Here is a 20,676-nt window from a genome sequence, read left to right as displayed (position 1 = left end):
TTTATAATGCCATTCCAGGTTTTACTGATCGTTATCCGTGATTAATGTTTCTTTCTATCCTACCATTTCTGCAAATATTATTATCTATTACGTTTTTTTTATGATGAAGACGGGAATCTCATCAATCCACAACCACAAATCACATCATCCGGCGTTTTTCTGGGAAATTGGGGAATTTCCTAGACCAACAATGGATAACTAATACTATTTAACATTGGGCTTGCTCTCTGGAAGGCATGGTGAGCTTACTGGCCAATTTCGATGATTTGCTTGCTGTTCTGCTGTTTCTATGTGATTGGGGAATCACTTTGAAGCAGTTTGCAGGTTGACGTCGCTTTTGTCTCTTTAAGCTTACCATTCCATTCTTAGAGTATGCTATTATGCTGATGGCGATCGTTGTGTCCAACGGTGTCCAACAGATCTGCTAACATAAATCAAACATATTACTATTAATTACCAATTTGTTTTCTATCAATTAATACTAATACACATTTGAGCCATAAGAATTGTAGAGTAGAATTTATTGTGACTACGATGACGCAACTGGTGAGTTGCGAGCTGGGCATGAGTTTTTCAGAAAGCGTACGATTTTCTTGTTCACAACAATTAGAACACTTTGCCGAAGTGGATTTCGACACCAGCTCTGCAACCTTTCTACCTCGTAAACCTAACCAGTTTAGCCAAGTTGAAGGATCTAAAATTCGATGTCGAATCCATTTGAAGTATTATTGTATTGTGAACTCTGGACCGACGAGATGAGCCCATCATGCCGAACATTTAACCATGAGGGGTGATAAATGAAGTCGACGACTTTTTTGAGGCTGCGACACGCCTCCATTCCGACAACCGACTACCTCGAGACTGGCCGGAAATCTAGTCCAAAATAGGCAGCGAAAACACAACGAGACAGTATCGATCACGTGCGGAATCTTGATATTTCCAGCCGACGACAGACGTAGCGAGACAGAGTAGGAGCTATCGTGGGCAATTTTCTCGAGAAAAGGCGGAAACAAAGTAGCCACAGAGTTCGCTGAGCTGAGATCATCGTGCTGAATTCATGGGTCTGAAATGCAAAAGCTCTGACTAATCTGGCTCCTCTTGTAGGTGCTGGCTTAGTTTCCATCGCTGAATTGGCAAACTATTACTGGCCACAGAGTTCCGACCCCCGGAGAATTTTAATCGTACATGAAATTCCCGCACCAAAAAATAACTTCCGGCTGGGAGATTTCGACCAGAACGATCGTTCTTTCGGTGCCAATAAGTGCACACTAGATAAGAGTTTAGGTGTAATTAATGCAGGTTACGTCATCAGACCACAAAATTGCAGCCTGCCTGCACGATTGCAAATTAGGCGTTAGATAAGAGAAGTTCTCCATAAACTAATTAAAACCAATCTTTGAGTCTCCGTTTCCGTCAAGTGCCCATAACCGCGATCGTATAATCATTACGAGTTGATGCTTCACCAACTTGGCCTGTACTTTTTTTTTCAATTTTCTGTCTTGTCCTACTTAATATATATGACTGGGTCCTAACTTCATACACTCAACCCTTGCTCTCCTTCTATAAGTGATGTCTCTAAATCTCCTCCTGGTAGTCCTCTAGTACGAACGAATGGAAGAAGCCACCTATGGCTATACACGACAAGAGCCACCACGATACTCCGCTGTAGCCCATCTGGTCAAACTTGGAGATGATCCAGCCCCAGATAATGGGTGCAAGACATCTAGCTAGTGCTGTGATGCTCAACGTGTAGCCGTTGATGAGTGCACGGTACTTCTTGGGCAGAGCTCTATGGATTAAGATGATGATCTGGGAGAATGCTGTAGCACCAGAAAACGTATTCAAACCTGTAATCATATACAAACAAACTCCTGTAAAGAACTTGTTCGGAATATGAGAGTTGTATTCTGGAAGTGTAAACACCAATAGTGGTAGAATTACAAGTGAAATGGGGAAAGATATAAGTGCCACTCGGTACCCATTTATAGTACTGAAGTAGGTGTTTATAATGGGGAAGACAAATATTACCACCAAGATCCCAACTATCCCAGTGAGCGAAAGGATCATCCCAATTGTATCAGAGGAGAACCCAAAGCCACCCTTGATCTTGAATGGAAATTGCAAATCCTTAAGCTGAATCTTGCCTGCAAGAAGTACAGGAAGGAATTCGGAATACACCAAGTTATGGAAAGATAGTATGAAATGACTGAGGATGGTATTTATGACTGGCCAGGTAAAGGCGCCGACATAATCTACATGAGTAGGCTTTGAGCCAGGAATTGCTCCTGCTCTTTCTGCGTCTGGATCTATCAGCGAATACAATTGTAGCTCTATACTTTCCGAAGAATTGCTACTTCTGTCCATTTCATTTCCATCATAATCACTCATTAGTCTTTCTGGACGGCGACGTTGGTCGTAGACATTGGAATATTTCCTCCATGGTCTTAAAGGCTGTTCTAGACCAAGTTTCGATCTAATATAATCCCCCACTTCAAGACCTCTGTCTCTATCAAATCGTTTATGTTCGTGGGTTTCTTCGAAGAAAAGCCACCCAATTACAATGCTAGTGCACAAAACTCCTGCTACTACGATGTTGGAAAGTGCAAACGGGTATCTTTCTAATAGACTAGAGCCCTTGGGACCCTGTCCAATTTGCTCTGGTAAGTTTTCTGTGTCTGTCAAAACTCCACCCAACCAAGATCCAACAATTGCTCCTGTACTCCATAATAAAGTAAGAGAGCTAAAGGCTATAGACTGGTGTCTTCTTTCTACAGCAATTTCACCAATGGTTGTTCTGATAACTGAGACATTTCCATTCAAGGATCCCATCATCAACCGGGCTAAAAACGCAATATAGAAATTGGTGCTGAATCCAAACACAATCATCGATATTGCTGTACCCATTAGACCCACTAGGAGAACTGGTTTGCGCCCAAAACGTTCCGACGCCCTACCCCACAGTACCGAACAGAGAAACTGACTGAAAGAAAAAGCCGATGCCAAGTACCCACTGTACCGCGAAATATCGGCTTCCTTGGCTGCTACTCCGAATTGCTTAATCATAAAGTATATATAGGGGAACATGGAGGTAAAAGCAACTGGTTCGGCTATCCGGATGATGGAGATGATGGACATCTGGAAGACGGGGAAATCTTCCAACTGTTCTCGTACTGTCAACCCTTGCATTGTAGATGATATATTGTTAGCGAAAGTGAGCCAGTGTCGATTCCAAGAATTTAATTAATTGGTGATATAATTAAATAGGGGAAACTTGATAAAATTAGCGAAACCAGTATTATGAACTCGGCGAATCAATGAAGAATCAACGAACTTTTCAATCAATGAAAAAAAACTAGTTTAATATACTTCTTGTCTCAAGTATATGGTGATGTGTGAAAAATCTACAGTCTGTAGCATCTCCTTCAAGACGGAAAAATAACGAGCGATAGTGAAATTGCTGTTGCAGCTAACAGAACCAAGAAATATATAGACACATATATATACGCATACAAATTCACAAGGCATCTCCAGATCAACCGAAAATGGTTTAGTACCCCGTTGTAGCGATGGTGTCCCACATAGGGGAACATGCACGCAATTAATATCTGCAACTGTAGTCGAGCGTGGAGGTAAGTCCCCCATTCATATGGAATACTGCGATTAGTAATACATTTGAACAATATACAGTTGGTGGTACGGCGAAGGGGCTTAAGGTGAAGGATTGCATAGACGTATGGCGAGAATAAGCAAACTTGTACGAGAATGAATATACAAGATCTTCCGTGTGGCTGAATGTATGAGTCAAAGTTAGATTCAGCTACGATTGCACACAGTATTAGATTTCATTGTGACTCAATCGACTCAATGGAAAGAATCCATACATCCCTATCTACTACAATTGTAGCACATGATTGTATTAGCTACATAAAGATACCAGATCAGTTGAAGGGTAACTCCGTACGTTTCTATATGTTTCTAATATATATGGATATAGACAATTCTATGATATTTGAAGAGTTCCTTTCGATGCACATATTCAATATGTCAATTAAGTTTTTTGAATTATCATTTTAGATATGTTCTCTAATTGGTAGACAAGCTAGACTGCTCGTTATCAGAAACCTCTATTGTAGTGAAGTCTTGTTGCATGTCTTCTTCACCCAAGGCTTCTGCTTCGAAGAGATCGGCAGCCGGCTCAGGTTGAACTTTTTCATCTTCATCGTCGTCGTAATCTTCCATCCAGTAAGACTGGATCATTCCAAATCCGGCAAGCAAAGACATAACCCACCAGATCAATTCCCCAGTAGAAAGCTTGTCACCTAGAGACATCAAGTAACCAAACACAATCGGACCAGTACACCTGGCAAGAGCAATAATACTCATAGTAGCACTGTTCACATAGGCACGGTGTTCCTTGGCAGCAGCACGGTGGTTCAAGAGCATAACCTGAGGCATCCCTGTTGCACTAGCCAACGTCTTCAATGACGTGAACGTGTATAGTATAACTGGGGTAACCCACTTGGGGAAGGCTGGGTTGTAGTCGTGCAAAGTAAAGATGGCTAAGGGTACCATGAAGTAGACGAATGGGAAGATTGATACTGACAATCTATACCCGTTAATGGTTCCAAGGTTACGGTCGATCATGGGGAAGATTAGAAGGACAATTAACATTCCCATGATACCTGTAGAAGAAAACAAAGTACCAATGTAACTGACATCAAGACCAAATCCACCTTCTATTCTGAACGGAAATTTGAGCCCGTCTTTACGGAATCTAGATGCCAAAAAAACTGGCAAGAATTCGTTGTAGGTGACGTTATGTAAAGAGATGATGAAATTTCCTGTGATGACCGTGATTACTCGGGATGTGAAGGCATTAGCGTAAGAAGGTCTATGTACCTCAATTTCGTGTTCACTCATGGAGTAAGTCTTTACAATAGCCTGTGACATTCTTCTAGAGATATAAGGACGGACACTTTGGATATCATCATCATCGTCTTCATCAACAGTTTCTGAAGAAATAGAGGCATTATCTTGGTTGTTATCCAGACTGGAATTTCCTAATAAAGGAGAGCTTTCAGAAGCTATTTGTGCTTCAGCACTAGTGTGTTTATGATGGTGCCATGGTCTGACCGGTGGATGGAAGCCCAATTTCAACAACAACCAGTCCCCCAAATCTACTCCGTAATCCCTTCTGTACTTGCAAACTTCATGGGTCTCTTCAAGAAACAAAAATCCACAAATTAAAGAGAACCATAAGAAGCAACTCACTACAATGTTGGACAAGGCATAAGGATACTTCCTGATGAAACGCTCGTAAAACGAAAGTCCTTCTTCTAACAATGCCATAGTTTCCCCTGGGTGGTACGGGTTTTCCTTGCGAGGATGGGTCAAGTACTTGGAACCTCCAATGGCTGGACCTATGATACTACCGAAATTGAACAAGAGTGGAAGTGTCGAGAAAGCCAAGGCTTGGTGTCTTCTTTCCGTAGCGATTTCCCCAATCATCGTTCTCAAAACCGCGACGTTTCCGTTCAAAACACCAGCCAAACTACGCGATATTAATGCTGTCCAATAAGTCTGACTGAATCCAAAACAAATCAACGAGAGTGAAGTACCAAACAAGCCTATCAACAAGATGATCTTTCTACCTATACGATCACTGAGTTTCCCCCATCTGACAGCAAAGAGGAACTGGCAGAAGGCGAACGATGATGCAAGGTACCCACTGTACTTGGAGATATCCTCCTCACGTTCTGCGATGTGGAAATCACGAATCATGAAATACAAGTATGGGAAAAGAGACGTGAAAGCCAAGGGTTCCGAGAAACGGATGATACTGATAATGAACATTTGTCTCACAGGGAACCCCTGCATCTGCTCCTTGAAGGTGAGCTTCTTGTGTTTACCAGCCATATTGATATGGATTCATAAAGATTATTGAGAATATGAAGAAGAATAAAAAGAAGAAAAATTGGAAAAGAATGAAACAATTAGCTTGAAGATTCAAAGCCTTATCGGATAAATTTTTCAATAATAAACTTATTATTGTCTGTGCAGAACCTAATCAGTTTCTTGATTTTAGATTAGCATTTAAGATGAAATATTTTGGTAAAACACGAGCTGCAACGGTGATAAGATGGGAGAGCATCCTGGCAACTAATGCATTGCATTTTATCCCGTGTTTTTCGTGATTTTATCAGTACAACAGCTATTCTTTTGCACCATGTATGAAATTACTTGCAAAATTGCGACTTTTGAAGCCACATGGAGAGATGGAATAATAGCCTGATTTTCGGCAAGTAGGTAGAACGAACTAATAGTCGGTTGCAATTATAAGTAACATTATATCAATAATAAACGTGGACAGTAGGATTTAGTGCTCTTAATTTCCCTGTCCTGGCACCTATTCAGGGTTTTATGGTACCCCTTAGATTGCAAAAAAAATGGTTGCGAGATCTTATTTTTTACCGAAGATCTATGACATCATCGCTATACCAAACAAAGCCGAATATGAGAAATGGTAACCGATTACGATTTAGGTTGAATTTGAAGTATGGATAGTTGTTGAATTTGTAGAAGAGAAGATGGTGACTACTACATTTGAAACCAGAGGAGGTTCTTTGAGTATTGGAGTAAAGTATATATTTTAGCTACAGCCTTTGCTCGAATGTAAGGAGATGAAATGGTTTCCAGAACCTAAATGAAGATGTCAAATTGTATCGATTTAATCGACTTCTCTACATTTAATTGGGATTTTGCTTCAAGTTATATATATTACTTACTTCAAGTAAACAATATCCTCATCTTATCTTATTTTCAGAGTTTAAATCATTTTACAGACTGACCCCAGACTCTTTGGAGCCAAGAGAATATACGCATTTTTATACGAGATCACCTACAAAGTTAGATAATGCAAGCATTTTCAAAAATCTGTAGTCTACATTGCGGGCTCGTCTCATCTTGTGGAGAGAATCCAGATCTCTCCAAGATATCAACCAGACACATGCAATTCAACAACAAATTGCCCAAAAAAACGAAAACTTAGCGCCGAAATATAATACCGATGGTATGAACCGACAATTAGACAATTGACCAAGAGTGCTGGTTTGGGAAGAAAACCCGTGTATTTTTCTCTATTGTTGATCCAGTAGTAGTAGTCGGTTCCACCTTACCATCCATGAATTGAAGTTGGAAGCTGGGTACTGCTTCCTGTTCTGGAGCAGGTGAAAAATATACAAGGGGATGCGAGTTAGATTTCCGAAACTGTGGGCAGAAGGCAGAAGAGGGGCAAGAACGGGGTAGGCACAAGAGGCTAAAGTGCGCTAGAAAGGAGCTGGTTTCAATGTCCCACTTAGTCTAGCTACAGAAACAGTTCACCGCCACAACAGATTTCATTTTGGCCCATTTTGAACAGTTTGTGGAAAGCAGGGGATATGCCCCACTAAGAGTAAGAAATTGCTTCAAACTCCGAGTTTTGGGGATGCCGAATTTGGGTCCGAAAATTCAACGCAAACAAGCTTTTTATGCCCTCCTTGGGTAAAACAGATGTGAACATGCAATGTCACTCCTGAAGATATACCAAAAAAGCATTTCAGAAACTGAAGCTATTTTCAATTTGCGCTTTTGGGTCCTTCCGAACGAACGGCTGTATTGTACCGAGAAATGACCGAAAATCTTCAGAGCTTTCCCCAGTCTTTCACACCGTTTAACAATGGTGTCCCACATGAAAAGGTCGCATGTACGTCATCGCAATCTATTGTGCTTTTAGACTGCTTCTGTCTGATTGTGATGTTGTTCTTGTAGTTCAGTGCCGAAAAATCGAATCAGAGGAAAAAAATTTATCAAAAAATATCACAAACCAACTAATTGATTTCAGTTTCTAATCATATTCCTATTTCACCGGTACACTTTTCATGTTCAATAACCTCTTACGAAGGAACAATAACACCGTAGACACTTCTCTAGCAACAGCAGCTCTAGCAGCGAGCCGAAATCCCAACTCTAACCAGCTGCAAAATGTTGAATCTCGTACTAACGGTCGTATGACAAGAATAACCAGCCGAGAGTCTATGTCAACTCTTGTTGGTTCAATCCCCAGTTCAGATGGAAGTCCTTCTCATAACAGACCACCTATTTATGCCGAGACCAACGACAATTCCGACCAAGGTTCGTTATTTACAACCTTGTCTGACGAAACTATGATTAACCAGATTGCCCGCGTATTACGGCTTCCTGTAACGACATTCACTAGGGTACGAGAGTTTCCATTGATCTCTACGTTTTTGCATTCAGGAGTGCTATTGTTCAGCTCGATGGCAGAATACGAGAAGTATAGGCAGGGCGATAGGGAGCTGGCATACCCCATACTACAAACGACTTCGTCCAAATTGAACATATTCAAGATGAATTCTCCAATTCTCACCATCTGCAGATATAAACTGGCTACTGAGAAATTCGACTATTGTAAAGTGTACTTTAAAATCTACTCTACCCACATCAACTACTACGTACTAAAGTTCAATCACGGCGATGATAGTGCCGAAGAAACGGTTCTTTTACTCAATAATAACAGCCACCAGCCTACGGTAGACTTTGAGCTTGAAGACAGCAAGTTCCGTATTGTTGGTGTTACGGGGACGTCTTCTACTTTCGGAACTCATAGTCTGATAAAGGTGTTTGTCATGAAAAACAATGCCAATTTACTTACCAACGACATTACAGTTCTAAAACCGGAAGACCATCACAAGACCAGAATAAAAATCGGCGACGGAAACCAATTACTGAAAGTTATCGAAAAACAGGACAGAATGGGTGTGAATCAACAAATCGAAGCTGAACAGCCACTCGTTCCAGTTCCTCTAGTAACATTTGTGGACGAAGGAAGCAAGAAACTAGAGAAGAATTTTTTGAAGAATGGAACCATTAAGCTTTTCGATTACCAGGAGCAACTTTCGGAGGAAGCGGTGAAGCTAGCGACAATAGTCTTGGTATTGCGAGAACAAGAGTACAGGAAATACAAAGGTGATAACAAGCCTAGTTATGTGAAATGACAAGATAGAACTACAACATATAGAGCAATGTATAGAAGTCGTAGTGATTCACGAGTAGACGATTAGGGTTTCAAACCCCAAAAATGCAGCCACTTTCACTTTTTGCACCTAAATGAAAATGTTCGATCCCACACAAATCGAATCAAAAATTACTACCCCACCCTCCCCCTCGTTCTATGGGTTCGCCTCCATGCCGCAACAGCAAACCATGACACAAAAGCGCTGAGGGGACGTAAGCTGGTGGAAAAATAGATGCAAAATCTCACCGAGCGGCGAAAGTCCGGCCGAAAATTAAAGTTGGACTTTTACAGGGCACGCAAGATTTGTTTGGAAACATGAAACACTGTGGAGAGATAGCAAATGATAAGCGACGTTTCCAGATTCTCACAGGGCACAATGGAAGATTAATAGGATTTAATTTCGGTGCTGGGCCTCCATTTGATTTTTTACAAAACCATCTGCAAGTTGTCATCTGGAAGAGACACAAAGCCCTTAGCGGGGGATTCTCCAGGGCGGAAGGGACAGGTAGTGGGGGACATCTTGTTGTGCTGGGGAGATGTGACTTGATGCAGAACCAAAGTGGAACAAACAGGATGTTGAGGAGTTTTAGGGGGCCTGATGGAGGTGGCTACAAAATCCTTAATTTTTATTCTAATCTTGTAGCTCTGACAAGTGGACATGAATGACGCCAGTGACTGCTATCATACTTGATGTGAATAATATGACTTGATCGGTGAACTCTGGAACAAAATAATAAGTTATACGGGCCAGTTCCAAATGGACTTATTTTTAAACTCCAGCCGGGTGCAGAGGGGTAATGTATGATTCTGGAGTTGATAGAGCCACTGAAAAATTATCAATGTATGGCTGTTTTTGGAGGGTCGATTCTTTTTCTACCGGGACAAATGGCACAAGCAGTATAGTGGAGGGTATCTCGGGACCAGAACGGCGGCGGGATCTGGAAAGAGCCTGTGCACATACTTTCCCAACCAGTTCATGTGTGGTTAGTAATTGTCTTAGAAAAGCTTAGACTCCTATCTCAGCTGGATCACGAAGATTGTCTTTATTCTGAAAAGTTTGTGGAAGCTCTGGACAAGGTCAGAGAAGGGTCTACCAACCTCTGTAGTCGAGAGGGAGCATGCAAAATAATAAGATCCAGGTGTAGATTGCAATTGCAACAGTGCACCTGTGCATTCACGATAGCAAATCTGTAGATCGTAAAGAGGACCCACGTCTAGAATCATAAACACACCTCAAAAATTCCCCTCTCGTCTCTCTTCCACCCTTGAAATCGCTTTTCTTTTTGAGGAGTACTACTTGCAAATGGCAGAGCCGGTAGTCATTGACTTCAAGGTATATAACCCCTTAAAGGCAAAATTCGTAGTCGTCTTGTCACTCGGATGGGCAAATAATTTGGGATATTATCGTGCCAATGGCTTAGGCTTCTACAATGGTTTACAACTTGAAGGTGCGCTTAATCTTAGTCCCTGTACCCTGCGATAAGATACTCCCTGAGGCAGTATCAGCGCTGCTTGACAGACATGAAATTGCAGACTGCGAAGGACGATTTGCGCCATAAATGCTTTTAGCTTAAGCTTTAGTCGTAAGCATGTAAGCAGAGATCAGTCTGCAACTCCTGACCCTTTCAATGGGGATACGTTGGTGTAGAGATGAAGATGACAATAAGAATAAAAAGTATAAACCAGATTAGGCAAGCTAGGGTCCCTTGAGCTCCTAGAGGATAAAGATTTGAGCCTACTGAGCGGTACTGAGAGAACCAGAAAAGCCAGAAGAACCAGAATGTGCAGCAAGCTGAATAGGCTGCGGGACTTGCTGCAGGCTTGATAATTACACCGCGCAACACCCCATCTTGCAAGGAAGGACGAACTTAACCACCACAGGTGAAACCAATATCCCGTCCTTTCTTCCTCGACTCCTATTAACATTTTTTTATCTCCCACAATAATTTTTTATTCACTTACATTTGCGGGGTACGGACGCAAAAAATTTTACTTTGAGGTGGAGACATGGTTGCGTGCAGGTGCATGCCCTTCTCAGTAAATCGTACTATCTGATATATATAGGAGCAAGAATCTATGTAAAATTTTGGTCACCAGCTGGTGGAGTTTTCATGTTGCATGCCAAATGTATGTGTAGACGCTCCAAGTTAATTTGTCAATTCTGAATAGTCCGAATCTCTACCACCGTCACACATACACCTTCCTGTTAACTCGTCGAACTGCCCAATCTGGAATTGATCAGCGCATCGCAAGGCAGAGCACACCGGCATTAGCATTCAAAATAAAGTATATACTTAGTCCGTGAAAGAAGTTAACGAAGAACCACATATTTTGGAAAGAACACCAGCGCAAACAGGTTCTTATAACTACGCTGAATATTCCTTTTTAGCAATTGTACCACCATTGTAGTTGGTTGAATTTTTCGTGAAGATTCTTCAAATTTTCGAACCAGAACAACCGTAAAATTACATAACATCCACAGATCCACCTTGCTCGGACATCATACTTCAGCACCACGTCAAGCAACACAGCTGACTTGAAATCACATATTATACATATACATCTACAAACCTCACCTCATCAGAGGCATCATACCTATTACTCATCTATCATCGTACTAGTATCATAACCTATCGGTGCCATGACCACACAGAAGAAATACATTTGTGCCTTTTGCGCCAGAGCGTTTACTCGGTCTGAACATAAGCAGAGGCACGAGCGCTCTCACACAAACGAGAAGCCATTCCATTGTATGCATTGTACGTCGTCATTTGTAAGAAGAGACTTGCTTCAACGACACTGTCGTACTGTTCATAACAGCCAGATGGCAAGTGCCGCAAATGGTGCCCAGCCCAAAACAGAAGCTGCTAGCTCTGGTCCTGCCCCTGCTCCCCCATTGGCCCCAGCACCAGCGCAAATCCAAGTAGCACAGGCGGCTGCATCAGCACATTCGGGACCCAACCAGGTCCAGACTTTCCAGCATAACCAGGGCCAGAACCAGGTACATGACCAGAGTCAGATGATCCAGAATCAAAATCAAAATCAAAATCAAATTCAGAATCCAAATTACCTTCACAATAACCAGGATTCTACGCCTATGTTAAATTCTTCCAGTATAGCATTGACTATTTTCAATGGTTTAGGTTCTACAGCTTCTAATTCTTCTGAAGACAACATCAACGATATCGAGCCTCTTTCTATTGACAACAGAAATGATCTCTCGCCCACTCTGCATAACAGTCACCATCATAATTCAGGTCTTGTACCGAACGCAAAGAGAAGAAAGAAGACTCACGAAAAGAACGTGGACGATATTGTCACATTGTCCACAGCCAATGGCATAGTTAGTAACGGCAATGGTAACTCAGCTAAAGATGGGTTGAATCACGACTTGATTCATTTGCTTTCAATAGCCAAAAAGTTGGAGTCGCTTTTGATTAGCTACGACATTTCCAACGAAAGTAACTCGTTGAACGACCATTTTTTGATCGGCTACATAAACTTGCAACAAGCACTGGGAAACTACCCCATCTTTGACAAGATGCTTAAGGACTTGATCTACTACTTGAACTCGTACAACTCTAACAAATCCAATTCCCCTACATTGAGACAGCTGAGTCTGGGAATACATTCGCCCATTCCTGGCTCCCAACCCAACAACTTCAAGATTGGCATCATCTACTCCGTCATTTCCATGGGATACATTACAAACAACAATTACAACAAGTCGTTCAAGTACTTCAAGATGGCGTGGTACTTATTGATCAAGAAGCTCATCCCCAACTACAACAACAATAACAATTTACTCGACCAGATCGAGATCTTGAACAACTTGTATTTGTTGTCGTATATATACCTCAACTACAATCTCGAAGCATTCAGTGCTAGCACAGATGATGAAGAAGACAGTGCCTTTGTCAATAATGAAATCATCCTTAACTATTTGAACGACATTAGTTATATCATCATATCCAACTTGAAGGACTTGAACAACTCCAACGAGAACTTGATAGATTTGAACATCAATCTCTTCTGGAACATCTACATCTTGCTCTCACAATACTTACAGGGCCAACCTCCGAAGTTTTACTCGTTTTTCCTAAACAAGTCTGTCAAGGGCAAAGAGACATTGCGCACTTTAATGCTAAAGTTCTCCAAGTCATTGGTAGAGTTAGACTACGACGAGGACTTCTTGAAGATGATCATCATTAGCACGTTATCCAACGAGTTGAAGAAGTTTGTCAAGGGCGACAACTTCTTGATCTTCAACAACAAGAACTGTTTACACAACTCTATCATTCTCATCAACAAGTCAATCAACATCCACAACACAAGCAGACAGTTGCATAATGTGGACTTCTCGTTGATGAAACTCTTTGAGTTGTTCAAAAAGAGCGTGATTATTAGCAGCCCTTTGAAGTTCCACGAGCTTTTGAGCAACTACATCTTCATCCCACAACTGTACTACAACTGGGAATTATTGAACTTGACCTTGCAGGAGATCAACTTGAACTATCCCATTAACCAAACGTTACAGGATTTCTTCGTGAATCCTGCCGCGTCCAACTTGGAAATCAGGCTCAAGAACTTCTTCAACTACAAACAGAACTCCATCGATATCAACAACAACTTGAGCATCATCAGTTTCCCTATTGTGTTTTTCACGAACTACTTGAACCTCGGTTTGATCAACATCAAGGAGTTCAACTTCTTACAATTGAATAACCTCAATTTGTTTTTGGTAGAATGGTACTTGATTATGAACAAGATCTTGTTAATGATCTGGAGCAACAACGACTTGTTCAATGAGAACTACATATTGCAAAATCTCATCTTTTTGTTGATGGACAACAAGAGCTGCTTAAGCAACACCTTAAACTTGGACATGCCTTCACCAACAAACACCTCTCCACGTATGTCTTCTGCATCATTGGTGTCAAACTCTAATTCCAACTCCAACATGGCATTATCTGCTGCTGCAGCCATTGTAAACAGCGAAATCAGTTACCACGAAAACTTTGCGTTCAATAATAAGTGGTTTTGGATTGTCAAGATGAAGTTTGACACCATCTTCGAGTCATGGTTAGATTTCATCAGAGAAACCAGCAACAGAAAATACGCACCCACCAGCAACACAACAAGCACCAACTTGGCTCTTTTGAGAGTCACCTTGGACAAATTCATCAACGACTTGGACCAGTCTGAATTGGCTAAATCCACCAAGGAAGACAAGATCATTTTGAGCCACGAAGTGTTCTACCCTCCACCAGCTGCCAATGCGAGTATTACCCCAACCACAGCCAATGCACCCAACCCAATGGTAACATACAACTATCCAGAATACAACACAAGCAATTATAGAAGATCCAACTCCATAACATTGGGGATATTGGGCAATTCACACACCCGTGGTGAGGGCCAGTACCAATCACAATCACCTATCATTGCTAATTCTTCAGCTACGAATGGTGTTGTTCCCTCTAATAATAATCCTAAATTCAAAGTGGCTATTAACGGAAACAACAAGATGAACCATTACTCTTCATATTCAACGTACCCACCACTACCTCCTATCTTGGCAACCCCAGGCATGAGTATGAATGGAAATGGTACCAATGCTTCTCCCAGCAACCCCAAACCAAATGCTAGTGATATGCTCTTGTTGCCTCCTATCTTGCCGAAAAGTGGAAGCTTTTCCAACAAGATCTCAGAAGACGAACAGGCAAATACTCAGTCCAACGATAGCAAGAGTATGCAAACTTTGGTGAGCAACATTGTTCACAAGGACTAGAGAGTAGAAGTATATTATTAACATACCCATATGACCTATGTAATTATATAAAGTAATTTACACCTTAATGTTATAATGATAGATTTATTGATTTGCGAATATGTATACGTATAAATGCTAACATCGATAAGATTAATTTTTTGATACCTAATATAATCTATATATTCACTCATAACTTCGTTGGTTCAAGAACTATGTCTTCATGAAAAGTCTTGAGTTGCCATGAATCGCGAATCTGTCCACTTAGATGAACTGGACCAGCACTTTTGTTCATTACGTAATTGTAACTGTAGTCTATAAGTTGTACCGGTAAGACAAAAGAGAATCGCAGAAGCTTTTCGATCTTGTCTTCTTCCAGCTCCACATCTAAAAGCGGGAGCTTGACCTGTGCGTTCGAGCAGATGATACCAATAAAGCTGTTATCGCTGTTCAAATGAATAGCACCACCCGAGGAGCCATTCCAGCAAGACGAGGATGTGATGATGACGGAATTAATGGTGGCTTTCCCGTCATCATGAAGAGCCAATTGAAATATGCTATTTACTATTCCTTTTGATTCCAAAGCTTTGACGTTGGTGGTATTGAGGAATAAGCCAAAGCTCTTGGAAGTGACTTTTTGACCGACTTTATAATCGTAAGTTGGCTTAACTGGCTCGTAATCTTTGTTACTATTGGTCAAGAGGGACAAGTTCTTCGGAGATAGCTTGATGAACGAGAGATCGATTGCCTTGAACGGCGTGAATATCAAATCGTCTTGTGTTAGTGTGAGAATCACCGCATTCGAGAGAAAGATATCGCACCTGGCATCTGCCGAGTCCGATTCTACAAACGGCTTGAGAACGTGGAAGTTAGTTACTAGTGTTGTCTCGTTATAGTAGATACAAGTACCCCACGAATTGTCACTAGCAGTAGTAATACGAATGGGAAAGACAGAAGTACTATGCGAGACGGTAAAGTTCTTGATCCACTCGACTTCCCTAGGCTCTCGGACCACAGAGGGGATTTTGCTAGCCAATTTATTATTGTGAAGCTGTGGAGCTTCACGCCCAGCAGGCTGGTGTTTCACCATCAAGTCTCGTATTATCTTCCACGACAAGATCATCATGAGATCACCATCGCCATTCTGCTTTCTCAAGCTACCTAATACCAAACCGAGTGATACTGAAGGCTTGTCAGCTCGGTTCACCACAGCTCCGCACATGTTCTCCAAGTACTTTATATCCGTCAAGTAGCCTACACCGCCAGGAAATGAATATATGACTGTTCCACTGGAGAGAAAATTCGAAAATAGTAGCGAATTAGTGAAGTTGAACGGGGACAGCACTATAACAATGCTCAGCCCGACAGTTGTCAGAACCTTCCAGTCGAAGCTGATTGGCTCATACGTACTATTGGCAAAGTATTCGTTCCGAGCAGCTGATCCAAGCTCGATGTGCAACAAAGACAAGTTGCCCAAGGTCTGTCTGTTGAGAATATCGTTGGGAATCAAGTGAAAGCTGGAGGACTTGAAAAAGCGCAACTCGTCCAACACCTCCATATTCAGTGCGATGCCATACTGAGCAACAAGTTTTCCAGGATACCAAAAGATTTCCTTCAATGAGCTCTTAGCGTTGTTTGAAGAGTTAACAAGAACCCGCAAGCTGTCAAGCTGTGCAAAGTAGCCTACCGTGAGCACAAAGTCAGAAATCACAGAACCAGCCTCAGACCTCTGCACCAAATGGATTCCGGAAGTAGCATGGGTATCTTCTTTTCCTACAAAGCGTACTGCTACAGAACAAGCATACCACAGCATCGAGAGTGGAAGAAAAGCAAGAAAAGAATAACTGGAATGAAAAATGAATTATATAAAAAAGATTCTGACGGAAGAAGTTTCCCCAACTTTCGGCTAAACTGTGGGATAAGCTGGAGAATGCGAAAAAAGGTCTTATGATAATTGCAATAAGATTTTTGAAAGTTGCACGGAATTTCGTAGCATATGCATTTTGTTTGCTGAGTAGAGTTATACGATCAAAAGCTGGTAGGACAACGAAGACCACCCAACTAAGTGAAACCAGTAATACAACACCGTCGTAAGAATAAGCCATTCCAAAAATACATATTCAGCGCTACCATAAAATCTCCAAGATAACCGAACCGTCTATCTTTAGTTAGTTGGGTCACATGACACAGCCGTAAACCAACAATCAGATACAAAGTTTTGTATATCTCCAGAAATTTTATGGGGGATAGTTGGACTGGCTTTGATAGAAACGGAATAAAGAGAATTTGAGATCTCCCTTATCCTTTCCGAAGACCAAATGAATCCTATACAATTTATAGTCAACTTCTCTGCCTCATTAAAGATAGAATTCTTCGAAAATCGCTATACATTTAGATCTAACAGGACTGCATATACCGGTTTTCCATAATGTCAGAACGATTTAAATGTTGACGTGTATGAAAAATATTGCAACTCCTACACCTTTTATTTACTCCAGCAAAAGAGAACACTTGTAGAGCGCAATGAGAGTTGTCACGATACTAGCAGTGCTTTTCGTAAACTTCGCACTTCTTATTGCGGCTGCGCAAAAGGACTATTATCAGATTCTTGGAGTGAACAAGGATGCTGGCGAAAAAGAGATCAAGCTGGCCTATAGACAGTTGAGTTTGAAATACCATCCAGATAAGAATCCTGGCAGTGAAGAAGCACACGAGAAGTTTTTGGAAGTGGGTGAAGCTTACGACGTTTTGAGCAATTCCGAAAAGAGATCAAACTACGACAAATTTGGTGACGCCAACGGAGGACCGTCTAACCAGGAGTTCCAGTTTGATTTTGGAGATATGTTTGGACAATTCTTTGGAGGTCACGGTGGTGGTGGTCAAGGCGGCCAGAGAGTACGTAAGGGTGACAGCACACAAGTAAACTTGCATGTAGCACTTGGCGATTTCTATAATGGAAAGTTGTTGGAGTTTGATGTTGAGATGATGAACATCTGTGAGAAATGTGAGGGTACTGGATCAAAGGATAGACAAACCCATACATGTGACAAGTGCAAGGGTGCCGGAGTAGTGACAGTTCGTCATCAGCTTGCTCCCGGTATGGTTCAACAGGTCAGAATGCAATGTGACCAGTGCGGAGGTAAGGGTAAGACTATAGCCCATAAATGTGGCTCCTGCTCAGGAAAGGGTGTCCATGCTGGACCCAGACATTATGAAGTATACATCAAACCGGGCCAGCCGCGCGATTCCAACATTGTTTTGCATGGCGAAGGTGACAGGAATCCAGACTGGGTTCCCGGCGACTTGATTATTAATGTCCGCGAGGAGTTCGTCAAGAGCTGGGGCTACAGACGGATCCATAGTAATTTGTACAGAACAGAAGTCTTGACTTTGAACGAATCCATCGAAGGAGGCTGGGAGAGAAAGATTGCATTTTTGGATGCCGAAGATAACGTTCTTACGTTGAAGAGAGAAAAAGGTGTCAGGGTTACAGACGGAGAAGTAGAGATCATCAAGGGCAAGGGGATGCCATTGTTGGATGAGCACCAGGACCATAATGATGATTACGGAGATTTATTCATCCAGTACAAGATCCTTGTAGCTGGGGGTAAGGCACAGAAGTTGCTGCACGAGAAAGATGAATTATAGAACATGTATTATAGAGACGTGAGTCAGACTACTTCTGATGGAGTTGCATCTACAAATAGATAAAGAGTACGGTCTAGGAGAGATGTTCTAGGCCAGATGTAGACTCGAAGGATATTACAATATATAAAAGTTGAGAATATAAGAAATGTATGTTTGTAAGAATGTAGAAGTGGAAATTAGAGATTCGAGGAAGATATAGGAATAGAAGGTTGAATAAAGAGAGAGTATAGTGGGAGTGAAAATTACCTGCATATGGATCCACGATATCCACAGATTTGCATTTTGGTTCGACATAGTTAAGCTCTATGAGTCCCCAGTTAAACTATTTGTGTACTTTTCAGATCAGACTTTCATTGCTTTACATTCTCCAACAATCTCAGAATGTTCAGACAGAGAACTACCATTTTCAACCCTTTATCCACTCACGACAATGTGGTTCAGAAAGCAGACCAGGCCGAGTTTGCTGTGCAACCTGCTGAAAATAGCTTCTTCTTAGTAGAGAACAAATACACTGTTTCGCAGTCTCTGGCATTTCTGAAATTCGATCTTGTTAAGCAATTGCGTATCCAAAGCAGCGACAACCTGTTTCCAGAAGACCGCGTCTTCAACTACCGCTTATCCGAAGGCGTCAATGTATATGTGACTCCTCAGCACGTGAAAACCGATGAAGATAAGCAAGAGTTCTTTGGCCAGGTCAGGAGCCTCTTGAACAAATTGTTAGACATAGAAGTCAACAAAGAAAATTGGACCAAATCAGTAAATGCTTTGCATTTCCACAGTGCTGAAAGGCCTCGATTAGATGTTTCAATTCTTAATCTCGAAAAATCAAGTGAATTGAAGGATTCGATCAACTTTGACTTGTCATATAATTCCGGGTCTGGAGTCGTATTTAAACAATTGTACTCCGTAGATTCGCCCTTGTCGATCCGAAAACAGAATGGATTGTACAAAGAGATTGGTTTATTCTTGGTAGATGAACAAATCAGCTCTAAAGACGATGTAGTTTTGTCAGGACTCAGAGTCGTTTTTGGAGATGATCAGGAAGAAGAGAATGTATTCAAGACTTTGTTCCATACAAAGCCCAGACACAGATACATCGACACAGGTATAGACTCTCACATCGAGGAAAATGGTTTACATCCGCTTTTGCACACTTCTTTTGCACAAGAAGTAACACCTCCGGAAGACCTGGATGTCCAGGAATGTAATTTGTACTACTACGTAAGTCTCAACAAGTCGTTGATTTTCGACGAGTTCCAGTCGATTCCGAATGGAGCAAAACTTGTAGTCAACCAAGGCTCTCGTGATCTCGAACTCCCAGAGTACAAGGTAGGCGAGTGGGGCAACGAAGTATTATTTGAGTTCGCCAACTTCTCTGCACCCAGCATTGATTTTCCATTACATTCTCGTTACCAAAAGCCCAGCAACGAAACAGATTCTACAGAAATTTACAATTCGCTACCATTGATCTTCTATGGATGTAGTGTTCGTGACGACTATTTGCTTGACAAATCGCCATTTGACACCAAACAAACTATAGGTGGAAACTACGAACTGTACTTCACAAATGATACTGTTTTCTATCACTTCACACATAACAGCGGCTCTCTGGTAGTAGTCAATGTTCCTCACGGCACGTCGGACTTCGACAGCGTCAACACTATTACTACAATAGCTGTAGTCATAGGCTCAGCTATAATTCTTTTCTCGTTATTGAAAGCTTCCTTCAGAAGTTCTACATTGTCTGAGAAAAAGAAACAATAATTGCAAAGAGTATACTGCAATCACAGCATCTACAAGTTAGATTGGAATTATAAATTGCCTGTCATCAGGTCCGTATAATTTAAGACAATGAATTTATGTTTCGAGTCTCCCGGGAGAAAGATATGAACATTTTTCGCAGTAATAAAAATTCTTCTACTTGCGAATTATATTTTAATAGGCACATCGGCAGCAAAATGCAAATACCTCACTACTTGTGGCTAAATTCCCGTTTTGGGACGTACGGCTGATACTACAAGCTACATTGTATTACTAATGGAAATGTGCTTTGTCCTGCGATCTGCTTCTGTTGTACGGTTTCAAACGGCATTTCATGGAACCCCCACGCACAAAAGTTTTAGCGACAGAACAAATTCGCACCACTGAAACAACTAAAAAAGGAGATGAGAGGTAGATTACCGAA

At 41.5% G+C, this 20,676-nt stretch overlaps 7 protein-coding genes across 7 annotated transcripts; 4 read left to right on the top strand and 3 right to left on the bottom strand. All coding sequences in view use genetic code 12, as the record gives it.

The window, feature by feature from the left end:
• Positions 1–1,575: 1,575 nt before the first annotated feature.
• PICST_31966 (predicted protein) lies at positions 1,576–3,186 on the bottom strand (the record flags this gene model as incomplete). Its single annotated transcript, XM_001384687.1, has 1 exon — positions 1,576–3,186. The coding sequence occupies one exon, from the start codon at positions 3,184–3,186 to the stop codon at positions 1,576–1,578; it is 1,611 nt and encodes a 536-aa protein (XP_001384724.2).
• Positions 3,187–3,944: 758 nt separating this feature from the next.
• Positions 3,945–5,932, bottom strand: PICST_78175 (predicted protein). Its single transcript, XM_001384686.1, has 3 exons — positions 5,103–5,932; positions 4,936–5,060; positions 3,945–4,899 (listed from the first exon to the last, which is right to left on the bottom strand). Exons 1-3 carry the CDS (start codon positions 5,914–5,916, stop codon positions 4,084–4,086), a joined length of 1,755 nt encoding a protein of 584 aa, XP_001384723.2. The 5' UTR covers positions 5,917–5,932; the 3' UTR covers positions 3,945–4,083.
• Positions 5,933–8,045: 2,113 nt separating this feature from the next.
• On the top strand, positions 8,046–9,053 carry PICST_60589 (predicted protein; the record flags this gene model as incomplete). The annotated part of the gene is given in 2 exon segments (XM_001385045.1): positions 8,046–8,332; positions 8,351–9,053. The coding sequence occupies 2 exon segments, from the start codon at positions 8,046–8,048 to the stop codon at positions 9,051–9,053; spliced, it is 990 nt and encodes a 329-aa protein (XP_001385082.2).
• A 2,154-nt stretch (positions 9,054–11,207) lies between these two features.
• Positions 11,208–14,938, top strand: ADR1.2 (ADR1-like Zn finger domain protein). Its single transcript, XM_001385044.1, has one exon. It carries the CDS (start codon positions 11,715–11,717, stop codon positions 14,862–14,864), a length of 3,150 nt encoding a protein of 1,049 aa, XP_001385081.2. The 5' UTR covers positions 11,208–11,714; the 3' UTR covers positions 14,865–14,938.
• A 95-nt stretch (positions 14,939–15,033) lies between these two features.
• On the bottom strand, positions 15,034–16,662 carry PICST_47192 (predicted protein; the record flags this gene model as incomplete). Its single annotated transcript, XM_001384685.1, has 2 exons — positions 15,034–15,766; positions 15,833–16,662. Coding segments are annotated over 2 exons (1,563 nt in total), but the record flags the coding sequence as incomplete, so codon positions are not given.
• Positions 16,663–17,366: 704 nt separating this feature from the next.
• SCJ1 (dnaJ homolog in endoplasmic reticulum) lies at positions 17,367–18,491 on the top strand (the record flags this gene model as incomplete). Its single annotated transcript, XM_001385043.1, has 1 exon — positions 17,367–18,491. One exon carries the CDS (start codon positions 17,367–17,369, stop codon positions 18,489–18,491), a length of 1,125 nt encoding a protein of 374 aa, XP_001385080.2.
• A 381-nt stretch (positions 18,492–18,872) lies between these two features.
• PICST_47438 (predicted protein) lies at positions 18,873–20,255 on the top strand (the record flags this gene model as incomplete). The annotated part of the gene is made up of 1 exon (XM_001385042.1): positions 18,873–20,255. One exon carries the CDS (start codon positions 18,873–18,875, stop codon positions 20,253–20,255), a length of 1,383 nt encoding a protein of 460 aa, XP_001385079.2.
• Positions 20,256–20,676: the final 421 nt, after the last annotated feature.

Source organism: Scheffersomyces stipitis, chromosome 5, assembly GCF_000209165.1.
Source record: "Scheffersomyces stipitis CBS 6054 chromosome 5, complete sequence".
Classification (NCBI taxonomy): Eukaryota; Fungi; Ascomycota; class Pichiomycetes; order Serinales; family Debaryomycetaceae; genus Scheffersomyces; species Scheffersomyces stipitis.
This window is presented reverse-complemented; position numbering and strand designations above follow the sequence as displayed.